The 13,624-nt window shown below is 46.9% G+C and overlaps 1 protein-coding gene across 1 annotated transcript in view; it reads right to left on the minus strand.

The window, feature by feature from the left end:
• Positions 1-13,624, minus strand: part of LOC149335485 (calcium-activated chloride channel regulator 1-like) — a 32,133-nt gene that overhangs the window by 4,323 nt on the left and 14,186 nt on the right. The window contains exons 9-11 of the mRNA XM_089553931.1: positions 12,017-12,232; positions 5,210-5,483; positions 1,386-1,562 (exon numbers count right to left, since the gene is read on the minus strand). Of these exons, the coding sequence (XP_089410057.1) occupies positions 1,386-1,562; positions 5,210-5,483; positions 12,017-12,232 (667 nt within the window). The remainder of the gene's footprint in view (positions 1-1,385; positions 1,563-5,209; positions 5,484-12,016; positions 12,233-13,624) is intronic.

The following is a 13,624-nucleotide window of genomic DNA, read 5'->3' on the forward strand; positions in this document are numbered from 1 at the left end:
TGAGCAAAAAGTTACTTGCTTGTTGCTTGGGGTGCAATTTATGAGATAGTTGGTGGGCGGAAAGTGATGAGTATTATCGGAAGCATGTACGCTGGCACTATAAGCATTCTTGATGAAGTGTTTATTTTAATAAAAATCGCTGCAGAGTCTGCAGAGAATAAAGACGCTGCAGAGTCTATGAGATTAGTTTGTGTTGCAATAATGTTATAAAATGTAACGACAGCCACAGGCGAAGAACGAGAAACAGGAAGTGCGAGATCCGAGACTTTATTCCTATTTCCGGAAGTTCCGAAGTTTTATTACAACGCTCCTTCTGACGAATAGTAGAAAATGAGGCATTGTTTACAACGTGCTTGCCACGATACTCGCATCGTAATGAAATTCGCACACAACAATTTAACATTTTCAGCAGTTTCACTGAATTTAAAGCCGTCGATTTTAGATCAGAGAAAAGCGCGATTTTGCCTTCATCACTCTGCGTCGCACTGCCTGTATGTGAACGACGAAAGACAAGGAATCTCCTGAACAGTACAGACATGACAGAGTTGCGCGAAAAGAACATACAAAAAAAAAAGGCAGGATACGGGACGGGCGCAACATCCGTGTCACTTGCGCTCGTCCTATAACATGTGTTTTGCCTGTTCTTTCCCGCAAATTTAGCATATCTGAAGAATAATACCAATTCGCTTGACTCCTTAATGGCTAGTAGCGGCCGCACCTGTTGGCGCAGTCTCCGAGTGCTCTCTTCGGTCTTTGCTCGGCAGGCTTTGCTGCAGCCTGTCGGACTGAGTTATTACTGAGTTATTCCACCGCGATACTTTAGTGGTGCCGGGAGTCTACTCCAATTAAACTAATCTATATTCTGTGCTTATACAGCAGCCATCTTGAGTCAGTGGGGTGGAAAGTGTAGAGGTAAGGTTCCCATCTAGGAAGATGCTTTCAGTGGTCAATATGACCACGAACGGAGATACCGGAACGAGGTTCGCCGCCGAGCGATGCATAAGCGCGGGCTATCAACGAAAAAACGATCACAATCATGACGTCAGTTGCTTATTCTCTCATGTGCATTCTGGTCCAATCGCTGAACACTATTACGAAGCGCTTGTAGTTTATATAGTTAACAAAAGAGAGAGGGGGCCACAAGCCTTGCCGAGCATGTTGCAGTTACTTCCTGTCATCATTGCCGAAATTTAGCCGGTGCTGTCATAACAATCGTACCAGTAAGGAAATATAATAGGTCTATCAAATGTTTGGGGCAATTTCTTTTAACGATGAGGAATTGGCGCAATATTATGGGCTATCTGTTTCCGCCTGCGACCTTCAGCAGCAGGAAGCCGTTAATTAAACGTACTTCTGGATTAAAAACCTGTGACCTAGAAACTCACCTGTAAATGAAGTAAGCATGGTTGTGGTGGTGAAGGTACTGCCAGAACCAGGACTGGGGTCCACGAGTCTAACTCTGTTGTGGCCTGACACATGGGCAGTGACGGAGTACCTTCCCGCCCCGACAAATTGCACGAAGTCTCCGCTGTACATGCCATCGTTCGCTTGTATGTCTGGACCTAAAGTGAGGGCGATCAAGTACAGTAGCTTCGTTTAAAGTGATGAAAAAAAAATTGAAACAAAAAGGCGTTATTAATTTCGAATTCAGCAAACCGGTTTCATCAGAGAAGGTTCATCGCGACGCATTCATTGTTTTAACTGCTGTATTGCTTGAAGTTTGTATTTATTTATTTTTATTCATTTGTTACCTGCATCGCCTATTGAGACGTTACAGCAGGGGAGACAGGAATAGAAATCACAAGCTCAAAACCTGGTAAAATGCATCATTTTCTCCGACTGAAACAACTGAAAATTCAATTCTACCGCAGCCGTGGCCTCGTGGCAGAGCACTCGCCTCGTCTTCGGGAGGTGGTGGGTTCGACTCCCGCCGCCGGCCAGGTACCCACCGGTTTTCTCAAAATGGGTACAAGCTATGCCCCGGCCTGGTGCTCGGCTTCGTAGAGTTGCATTGCTTGGGAAAGGAGCCTGCGCCTTCAAACCCTGTCACTGTGGGCAAATAATCACAGAGAAATAGGGCCACAAGTTGGGCTTCTAACGCACGAGGCGGATATAGAGTTGCTTGGCGGTGGAACTTATCTCTGATCCGTCAAGGCAGCTGTGGTGTAGACCCTTTTCCCAAGCATCTCACCCTAGAAGAGCCGAGCGCCAGGCCAGGGGAAATCTTGTACCAATTAAAGAAACCTGTGGGTACCCGGTGGCACTGGGGATCGAACCCCGCACCTGCCGCATGCGAAGCGGATGCTCTACCTCAAGGCCACGCTTCGGTTCAACTGAGAATTCAATTCAATATGTGGTGGCGAAGCATTCCAGTCTCTTATCGTGCGCGCAAAATAAGAATAACGCAAAACGTCACTTTTAAAAGAAAGTTCACAGACTTTGAAAGAGTGGTCACGCCTTTGCGATACATAAGAGGGAAGCTTTATGTATTGGTCTCTAAGTATTGCAGTTTTAGAATGGTATATATTGTATGTTCAGTAAAGGCCCTCGAAGGCAAAGCACCGCGTTTGGTCATAAAACATCCTAAGTCCCTTTTTAATCTAAGAAACGACGAACGTAGGTACCACTTAGTTTTCTGATGGGCGAATTCGCGGGCGAATTCCACCCGCGACTCGCCGTGTGTCTGTATCTGAAGCTTGAAAATTTTTTTTTTTGATGCGAATGTGTGCCTTCTTGTGGTCGTATAGGGGACAAGACCACCTTCCTGTTACGTTTTATCCGTCGTTCACACGGAGTAAAGATTTCCATATAAAACTAACGGGGACCGTTCTGACGATAGCAAAAACGTTACTGCAAAAAACTACAAGCTTGCCGATGGGTGACCCGCCGTGGCGGTTCAGTGGTTAACGCTCTCGTCTACCGAGCGGGAGACCTGGGCCCTGGGTTCGAACCCGACCACGGTGGCCGCGTTTCGATGGAGGCGAAACGCAAAGGCGCCCACGTGCTGTGCGATGTCAGTGCACGTTAAAGATCCCCAGGTGGTCGAAAACATCCCGGAGACCTCCACTACGGCCCCTCTTTCTTCTTTCACTCCCACTTTCCTCCCTTCCCTTAAGGCGCGGTTCAGGTGTCCGCCGAGATATGTGAGACAGATACTGCGCCATTTACTTTCCTCAAAAACCAATTTACTGACCTACCGAGACAAGATCTGCAAATATATTGTTTGTAACAGTGCAATCTTATGATATGTAAAAAAACTGTGTTCATAAACAACCTCCCGTTGAAAAATACGCTTGTCCAGAATTTCTGGGTATGTGACACCACGGCATAACACTTTTGAACAAAATATTTACAGTGATCTCTTTCAATTCTAGAGGCCCGTGTACTGTGCGATGTCAGTGCACGTTAAAGAACCCCAGGTGGTCGAAATTTCCGGAGCCCTCCACTACGGCCTCTCTCATAGCCTTAGTCGCTTTGGGACGTTGAACCCCATAAACCAAACCAAACCAAAACCAAAAATCATTAAGTGAGATAACATACAGTGAACTTTTCTGCAGTTTTTGCTTGTCATTATCCGCTAGAACAGTATGCCCAAATTAACAGCAGCCTGTCGCAGCTTTGTGGAATGCGTAAACCAGTTCTTCTCCACCCGCATTCAATTGGTGCTTTAGGACGGCCATTGAGAATGACACGTGTTGAACACGTTTTGTCGTGATCGAATGGTTTACGGGACGCTAGTGCGCGGGAAAAAATTATTTCGTCTCAGTCAAGTCAGCCAGTAGCCTGAAATGTGTCAAGGTATAAGGGGGCATGCATGTGCTATCCTTTGGTAACGGTACCGCGCAACTGCGAATCGAGGTAGAGCTGCAGTAAACCTTTTTTGGAGAACACGCATCCCGTAATATTCTGGTCACAATAATACATGGGTCATAAGTACATTTCATTCTAACTTATTCTGACACTTAAGCAGCTTCATAATTGCCATTATCATCATCATCAGCCTGACTACGTCCACTGCAGGGCAAAGGCCTCTCCCATGTCTCTCCAATTAACCCTGTTCTTTGCCAGCTGCGGCCACCGTATCCCCGCAAACTTCTTAATCTTATCCACCCACCTAACTTTCTGCCATCACCTGCTAAGCTTGCCTAACCTTGAAATCCACTTCGTTACCCTTAAGAATCAGCGGTTATCTTGCCTTCGCATTGCATGCTCTGACCAAGCCCATTCCTTCGTCGTGATTTCGACTAGGATGTCATTAACTCGCGTTTGTTCCCTCATCCACTTCGCCCGCTTCCGGTCTATTAACTTAACACCTATTATTTTTCTTTCCATAGAACGCTGCGTTGTCCTTAACTTAAGCTTAACCCTTTTAGCTCCACGTTTCTGCTCCATAGGTGAGTACCAGTAAGACACAGCTGTTGTATACTTTTCTCTTGAGGGATACCGGTAAACTTGTATTCATGACCTGAGAGAACCTGCCATATGCGCTCCACCCCGTTCATGTTTTCAGAGTTATTTCCTTCTCATGATCTGGACCAGCGGTCACTACCTGCCCTAAGTAGACGATTCCCTTACCACCTACAGCACCTCGTTGCCAATTGTGAACTGCTGTTCCGTTGCGAGACTGGTAAACATTACTTTGTTTTTGTGCAGGTTAATTTTTAGACCAATACCGTTCTGCTCTGCCTATCTAAATAAATCATCATGCTTTGCAGTTCATCTTCTGAGTGGCTTAACAAAGCAGATTATGTTGACCGAAAATATTTAAAGCACTTTGTCTAGACAACAGTGCAGGATACTGATATTTACTACACCATTAGGGCCACTATTAAGGTCTCGACATCTATAGAGTATTTTAGAAAATTCAACACTACTTTATCGTTTTCTGACACCACGTGAGAGAAAGTTACGTAGTTTTGTTTGCTTTAGCACAACTTCTCATCCGTTCCTGTGAACCAAGAGGGCATTGTAGTTCGCGTTTCCCCAAAATAGTGTTTCTGATATCGAAGGACACGGGCGCACAATTAGGCACCCATATCTGCGCTCCTAAATGCCTTATTCCTGCCGTTGACGCTCTCGTAATATATCTGTGTTATGTTTCTTAGCTTGTTCTATCGCAACCGCCCATACTTTGTTATGGCATATGGCGCACAATTGCCAAGTTCTAGTTCGAGGAGATTAAGCATGAACCGGGATGGAAGGCTCATACCGTGACCATCGTCCTTTAGTTCGACCGTAACCTTGGGGTGTCCTTTTGGCCTGGTGACCTCGGCAGTGACGTCGGCGTTCAAGACGATTTTCTTTCCCTTTCTGACCTGGGCCAGTATGATGGCCTCCCCGAATTTCGCCACAGTCAGACTGGCCATGTGGCAGGTCGCCCGAATCGGCTCGTCGTCAGGGTCCTTGGCTTGAGATTTGACTTGGATGTTGATGTCCAGCTCTTCAGAGCTCGAGCTTTCGACGTGAAGCTGCCACATTCCTTCCTTGAAAGTGAATATATAATGCAGACATTAAACATTTTCTCTGAGATGAGGAAGCAAATACTGCTTAATTCCGAATCAAATATGGCATTATTATGAGTTTTTTAGGCACGACGCCCTTCAAAAAACAATGATAGCTGCAGAAAGCCTTGAGGACAAAGATGGAATTTGCAAAATTCACTTCGGGCTACTTTCTGTATTTTGAGGTCTTTGCCTCTCTTAATTACCGTATGTATGCAGGTAAGACGAGCACTTTTTTTTCGGAATTTTGGCGATATACGGCCCGTACCAGAAAGCGGCACCTTTGACTTCAAATTTAAAGCGATATTCTGGGGAAGCTACTTCACTGTGCCGCATTGGGACGTTAAACCCCATAAACCATAACCATAACTTTGCTGTGCATCATAGTTTGACGCTATATCTAGCGCCTAGTTCTAAATAGCTTTACGGTTCTTTATTGTCGCTGTCACCGCTGCTCGCGCCGTAGTCATTATCACCCTCATATGTGTAGTCATCTTCTGTTCTGTCCATTACATTCGAAATGCCTGTAGCTTTAAAGCTTTTAGCAACAATGTCTGAGGGAGAGAGAGAGAGAGAGAGAGAGAGAGAGAGAACTTTACTACAACAGGAATTCGGGGCACGTCCCAGGGTCCCCGCACGACCCCACTCCACTCAAGTGTTTATGTTCCTGAGGTCCATAACACTGGCAGCCCGGCCGGTGGCGATGGTCTGCACGGCCGGGTCCTCCGAGCGCAGCAGGGTCTCCCAGTCCTCCCAGGTCTTCAGGTTCTCTAGGTCCCGCGGTGGAGGGTCCGCCGGGCAGAGGGAAAGGATGTGGAGGGAAGAGGCGAAGGGTTCTGGGCATAGGGCGCATGCCGGAGTAGGGAAGGAGGGATGATAGTGGGCTAGGGTAAGGGGCGAGGGGAGAGTGTGTGTCTGTAATCTGCGCCAGAGTGTTGCGTGTCTGTTATCTAGGGAGGGGTGGGGCGGAGGGTAGAGCTGGCGTGAGGCTCTGTATGCCTGGGTCAGCTCACTGAATGAGTGCATGCGCTCCTTCGTGAATCCCGCATCCGAGGCCACCTGAGCCCGGTTTCAAGAACCTCGGGCTAAAAGGTTGGCGGCCTCGTTTCGATCACGCCACGCATTCAAAATCCAGGAGCACACGAGCTGAAGTGATGCGCTTTTTACTCGATCGGTCGGCTAAACTGGCCAAGCGTCAGACTGGCAAAACGAACTGCTCAAGGCGGAGCTCAAATGAATATGATGCCGAACTTTAGGACCCTTACTGGGAGAATTCGGCTACCCGACCGTGCATGCTGAAAATTGTTAATATCAATAGAAGCAGGCGGCTATCGTCGTCCGGAAGCTCCTCGTGGAGAGCATGCGCACGTCTAGAGCAGTTGATTTCAGCGGGCCCCCTTTCGTACAGTACGGTCTACTGTTAAAGGGAACATGCCATCGCGCGGCCTCCGCACTTCACGGAGCGCTGCTGCCGAGAACTTGAGAGAATTGTCGGCACAAGAGGCATGCGCAGTAAGCATGGTGGCTGGTCGTTCCGCGCATGCGCCTGATGCCGCCTATTCTCGCCGCATCTGGACGGCAGTGTTTCGTGAAGCGCGGAGGGCACGCGATCACTTGTTCCCTTTAACAATGGACCGTACTGTACGTTGAACCACGTCGCCACTTTCGATTTAACCGAGCCAATTAATAAATGAATGAATAAATAAATAAATATTGCCGCGACTGGGATTCGAACTCGCTGCGCCGCGAACCGATTACCTTCGCAGGCCACCGCATGCGAGCACTAGGTTATCACCGTATTTTTTTAAAGCATGGTATTCATTACAGTGAAGCAATGAGCAGCCGATCATGCCTCGTGTTAAACTGCAACACACTGTCGCGCTTTGCATTGCACTTCGTCGCAGTGTTCAACTAATAATGCTATCAGATTAATATGCATAATCTCGCGCGCTGTGCACTGCGCATCGTTGTCTTATTCAGCTAGTATTACTATCGAACTAATATCGTCGGCAGACGTTCCGACGGTCCAGCAAAGCGAAACAATGAGCCTACACAGCCTGAGGCACCGAGAAAGCTGCGCTGAGCTTTCGCATTAGGCAGAATTGTAATTGTCTTTAGAATTTTTTTTTTTTGTGATTCTCGGCTCCGATGTTTGGGCCCATACACAAATCAGGCCTTTATCAACATATATACAGTATTACGAAGTGGTTAAATAAGAGCCAGTTAGTGATATATTGATGCAGAGAATATATTGATAAGGAATAAAATGTATGAATGAAGGATCAATATAGCAGGGTTGTCAATGAGTTGTACTCAGGAACTGTGTTTCTTAAGAGCAAATACTACATAAGGGGTCGCCTGGGTATCAACTACTATTGCCTTTATTCTACATTTGTTTTGTGGCCCGGTCATACAGTATGCAAAAAATACTACCAACACCACAAACAAAAATTACGGCAATCAAGCGATAACGCTTCAGATATTCGCGCACCTCAACATAGCGGAAGAATACCTGAACTTGGATGCTGCTGAGAATGTATTTAAAACGAAGGAGAGATACGTTTTACTATGAAACTTCTTAAGGCATGGTAAATGATATGAGAAAGAATAACTTTCTTTATTCCTGCAGAGCACTTTCATTTTTGTATGCAGTTGCCTGCGATTTTTTAGTGTTGGGAAGATATTATTATCAGGTGATCATATACGAGTTCTGTTAGAAAAGTATCCGAACTTTGGCTGTAGAAAAAAAATCTCTGCCTCTCCCGTAACTGAGAGTAGAGTAAGCATGAAATGTTTACGGGCATAACACATTCGTTGTCGATGGTACTAGAGAAAATCTTGAAATGGGTCTAGTGTTCAACACACCACACCACATATACTGTGCACTGGTCCATGTGGACGCAATCGTTTCCTGTGTGTGTCTGGGGAATCTCTTGCGCTCTGCCACGCCAGCTGTATCCGGTTTCTGTTTGACTTTCATTTTTGACGCGTCTTGGAGAGGAGGAGACACCAAAATCGCTGTGGCGGCGGTGGTCGATTCGTCTTTACGCGAAATGACCAGCGCGTCTCTCCGAGGCTGCACAGCTGCAGAGTCCGAGGAAGTAGCCGTTGCTCTAGCGGTGGCGGAGGGCTATAGAACCGGGCGGTCGCTAACAATACTCACCGACTCTCAAACAGCCTGCCGAAATTACATGAATGGCAGGATAGGTCGTCACGCGCTCCGTATACTCCTCGCAGCGAGCGACAGAATTAAAAACCAGGAAGAACAAAGCGACAAGATCCCACACAAAATTGTGTGGGTACCGGGGCACACGGGGGTGGCAGGGAACCAAGAGGCCGACAGGATAGCTCGAGGATACATTACTTTCCGAGCATCCGATGAGCCCGCAGAACTCGCGCCAGCACCCAGGGATTACTCGGCCATACTACAAAACTACAGAGGCAGAAGATTGCGGTATCCCCCACCGCACAAATCTCTCAGCAGAGAGGAAGCTGTCACTTGGAGACAATTACAAACAGGCTCTTTCCCAAACCTACATATACTAAACAAAATGCACCCTACCATATACGCGGACAAATGTCCCTGGTGCGACGGAAAACCTACTCTCTATCACATCACATGGGCCTGCCAAAAGATAGACGTGGTCCCCAAAATACAAAACCCGAGTGCGGAGCAGTGGGAGACTCTGCTGTCCAGCGACCGCTGTGAAGACCAAGAAGGTCTGGTACAGCGAGCTCAACGGGCGGCAGTGGCCAGCGGAGCCCTGGACTGAGGGCAACCGACCACTGATTAGAGGCGGACGACTTCGACAGAGAAGACTCCTGGGGGTAAAATCAAGGAGAAAACGTCTCTGAAGATGCTCCCAAACCGCAGGAAAAAGGACTAGAGTAAAATAAAGTTTTTCCTTCCTTTTTCCTTCCTTGTAATCGTTGTTTTCATTCCTCGTTTATTTGTACCACTTTGACTATGTGACACTGGCGACGTTACCACTAGAGTATGTCACACATAATTGATGACGAAGTAATGACAAATTAGTAATTAGTGACTAATTACTGATTAATGAATAATACTAATTACCTGCTAATTAAGGACGCTTAAGCTTCGCCTTTACGAGAGGAACGCGACTGCGTGTTGTAGCGCTGCCAGGCAGTCCACGAAACGCCACCACTCGTTCGGCGCGATGCCTTGCCCTTCGAACGCGACGCTTTTTGAGGAAAGGAAATAACGCAGTAATTCTCTGTCATCTCGGTGGACACCCGAACCGCACCATAAAGGAAGGGAGGAAGGCCACCGCCCGTTCGGCGCGATGCCTTGCCGCGACGCTTTTTGAGGAAAGGAAATGGAGCAGTAATTCTCTTTCATCTCGATGGACACCCGAACCGCACCGTACAGGAAGGGAGGAACGCCGCCACCCGTTCGGCGCGAAGCTACCGGCGCCTGTATGACGGTCCTGTAGGAGGGCTTAGAGAGTCTCGTTAAATCTCGTTAAAACTCGTACGGTGCCCGGATGCTCTCGTTTCAGCTCCCGGATGTGTGGAATTCAGTGCCCGGATGTTGGCTCTCGGTCTCGGCGTGACGTCACCACACTGCCGACAACGGGAGCTAAAAGCATTTCATGCTTAAAAAAAAAACTTGCATAACTGGAGCGTTGCAAACCTAGTCACCTTCAAAGTAGTCTACTTGGGACTCCACACACTTCTCCCAGCGGTGCTGCCATTCGGGAAGTATTCCGAAAAGGCCCCTTTCGGAATGGAGTTTAGCTCAGCTGTCGTTGCCGCCATAATGTTCTTCCGTGTCTGAAATCGCTCTCTTTTCAATGGCCTTTGTATTTCAGGAACCAGCCAGAAATCGCAGGGGCCTTATCAGGAGAGTAACGAGTCTGTTGAACAACAGGAGTCTGGTTTTTCGCCAAAAAAGTCTGAATCAAGTGCAAGGAATGTGCAGGAGCATTGTCGTGATGGATGCGCTATTTTCCTGTTGACCTCAACTCCGGTTTCTTGCGCCGCGCAGCATCACGTAGGCAACGGAGGACATCCCTGTAGTACTCTTTGGTCATTGTTTGACCCTTTGCAGTGCGTACTCGTGGTCTGCCACACAGAGGGAGTCAAAGAAAGCAACAGCATCACTCTCACATTGCTGCGCACTTGGCGAGCCTTCTTTGGTCTTGGTGACGTGAAATGCTTCCACTGTGACGACTGGGATCTGGTTTCCGAGTCGTACCCGTACTCCCAAGACTCGTCACCATCGATTATGATGTTGATGAGGTCGGGGTCACTGTTTGTGGAATCCAGCATGTCCTCTGAGACTTCAACACGAGGCTGCTTTTGCTCCACCGTGAGCAGCTTCGGCACGAATTTCGCCGCAACTCTCTCCATGTCCCAATTATTCGGTGATAATAGAATGTTCAGAAAAAATGCTCATGTCCACCTCTTCCTCAATTTCTCAGATAGTCACGCGACGGTCCCGCATCACCACAGCGTTCAGTTCGGCAATGACCTGGTCATTTCGGCATGTTGATGACCGATTGGAGCGTGGCTCGCTATCCACCGATGTCCGGCCATCTTTAAATCAATTGTACCACTGCTTAATCTGTGTGCTCCTCATAGCATCTTCACCAAAAGCCGTCTGAATATTCCGAATGGTTGCCACTTGGCTGTCGCCCAGTTTATGGCAAAATTTGAGGCAGTAGCGCTGCTCCTGTCACTCCGCCATTTTCCTTGCAATAAAAAACCGACGAGAGCACTGCGCACTGCCTCACTCAAATGCTGCGTCCCAGCGACTGACGCTATCGGCAAGGGGGAAAAAATTCATGCATGCGCACGAAGGTTCAAGGTCGCCTGATGCAAGCGCGCTTGTTTCATATCAATCAGGGGTTTCGCAAAAAAAAATATAAAGTCGGATATTTTTCTAACAGACCTCGTACACAGACGTTGAAGTGTTTCTTATTACTACTGGCTGAACACTGTGTAGTGGCCCCGTCGCTTTTGTTTGCGATTCAAATGTTCTTCTGCGCTTTGTCTTTAGCATAAGTTAGTTTTCAGTCTGTAGGCATATTTGGTATTGAAAGTAATCAGTAAAGTGTCCCTTTTCTTTAACAAAACATTCCCTTTGCTGATGAACCCCTGTCGTTCCCAACAATTTCTGAGAAAAATTTTTGAAAATTTAAAAATTGTAAGTTAATTTTACTGAAATATTGAAGGCAATGATCTATTCTTCTGATATGCAGCAAAATCTTTCTTTTCAAGCGTTTCCATCGATCGCACCGAACATTTAAGACTCCCATAGAAAACCAGTGGCGGATGCTCTTGACGATACCAAAAAAGTAAATGAAAGAAAAAGAATTTAGGACTGCCGTCGGGTGATATGGGGATATATGGATTGTTATAGTGAAATTTTTCATTATATGTAAAATTGGCGTTCATAAAATGTTTCCCGCTAACAAATGCTTTTGTCCAGAATTGCTTTGTATGATTTAAAACAAAAAATTGTCTTTAAATACAAGATTTCGTCTTACCTTTGTTGAGTTCGGCATGGAGATTGTCTTTATATTTCCATTTGCGTTTTCGTGGCAGCCACTGCAATTAGCACCGCTAGGATCGGTGAGCCAGACTGTTATCGGCACGCTGCTTTTCGTGGTGAGCTCGACGATGACAACTGTGCTGCCTAAACCCCTATCCAGCGTGAAGTCCTTCGTGATTCTGCTTTTAAAGCTTGTTGAGCTTCTCACCAGCTGCAAAAAAAAAATACTTGTGGGAATACCTTAGGAACATAGATGGCGGCACACAGAAAATTTTAGTTGTTATAGCTGCACTTAAGGTTATCGATAACAAACTGGAAACTGTTCAGTGTGCACTAAGTCCGATTCGATCGCGCAGTACATGCTTCCTTGTTGAGAAAGATTTCCGTCATCTATGAGTGAGTTAGAACTAAGGGGACCCAAAATGTTTTCTGTATTTCAGATAACCATCAAACATCTAGTTGCCTACAGTAACGCGTTTAGTTGATTTGAACGATAGGCGAGGCTTGTATCTGTTCTGTAGCCAAAGAGGAACATTCATCTGGAGTTCAAGCAGCGTACAGAAGTTAGTGTCGTATTGTCGTTGAGCATGTGTGCTACCTTGATGTTTGCCGGTCAATATAGGCACGGTGTCAAAGCTCGCAATCAAAGATAGAGGTACAACAAAGTGCACTAAAGTGCAACAGTTTTCGAGCGCGCGAACCTCTTCCCACGTCAACTCCACCAAAAACACGTGCTGGATCCTGGCGTTCGCAGGGTCGTCAAGGTGAATCATTCAGTGCTCGTAGTTTGCCACGTCCATATTCACATTAGATTCCGTCATGTCGGAGAATGGAACCAACGGCGGCCCGGAGTCAGTAGCTGGCTTAGATAACTGGGCGTTGACTGCAGCGTTAGATGCCGGTGTCCGTGCCTATGGAGCTGGCAAGCCGCAGCACCACGTGCTATTTCGCTTGGTGCGCGCACTTTTAATATTTGGCTGTAGTAGTGTCAAGCCGCATTAGGGAGCTTGGTAATTCAAAGGCAAGAAAAAGGCCTTAAAATTTGCAGTGCAGTTAGGACATCTTCTAGGGTGGCAGCTTAATTAGGTCGGGCGCGAAGAAAAGAACGTTGGTTAGGCAGAATATGAAAAGTGAACCGCGCCTGAAGCAGGTATTTATTTGTCCTGGCCCAGACCGACTCTACTAGGGCGGATGGATACATCTGTGAACCCGACCATCTGCAGGGCGGATCAGTGCTGTATTTGTGCTACTACGTACCCTTGGCGACGATAAACGCAACTTGTTTTAATTGTTTACAATTGAATGCCGTGACTTTTTTCATTATTTTCCTTCTTTCTGAAGTTTACTGGCGCAAAAGCTATGACCGTAGTTATACTTGTTATCATTACGGCTAACTTACCTGCGAAACATTTCGGGGATAGAATAAATTGGTTTCCAGCGAGCACCGACCAAAACATCAGAGCTTGCGTCCAGCATCCTAGCAGAACTTTGTATCGGGTAGATTCGATTTTTTTTATTTATTGCTTCATCAAGCTCCCTAACAGGGACCGCATGTCCCTGTGACCTATCTGTGCGCGATATGTCCTTACAAGGTTACACTTGC

The sequence above is a fragment of the Amblyomma mixtum genome, chromosome 7, assembly GCF_055824585.1.
Source record: "Amblyomma mixtum isolate Tamu chromosome 7, ASM5582458v1, whole genome shotgun sequence".
Taxonomy (NCBI): Eukaryota; Metazoa; Arthropoda; class Arachnida; order Ixodida; family Ixodidae; genus Amblyomma; species Amblyomma mixtum.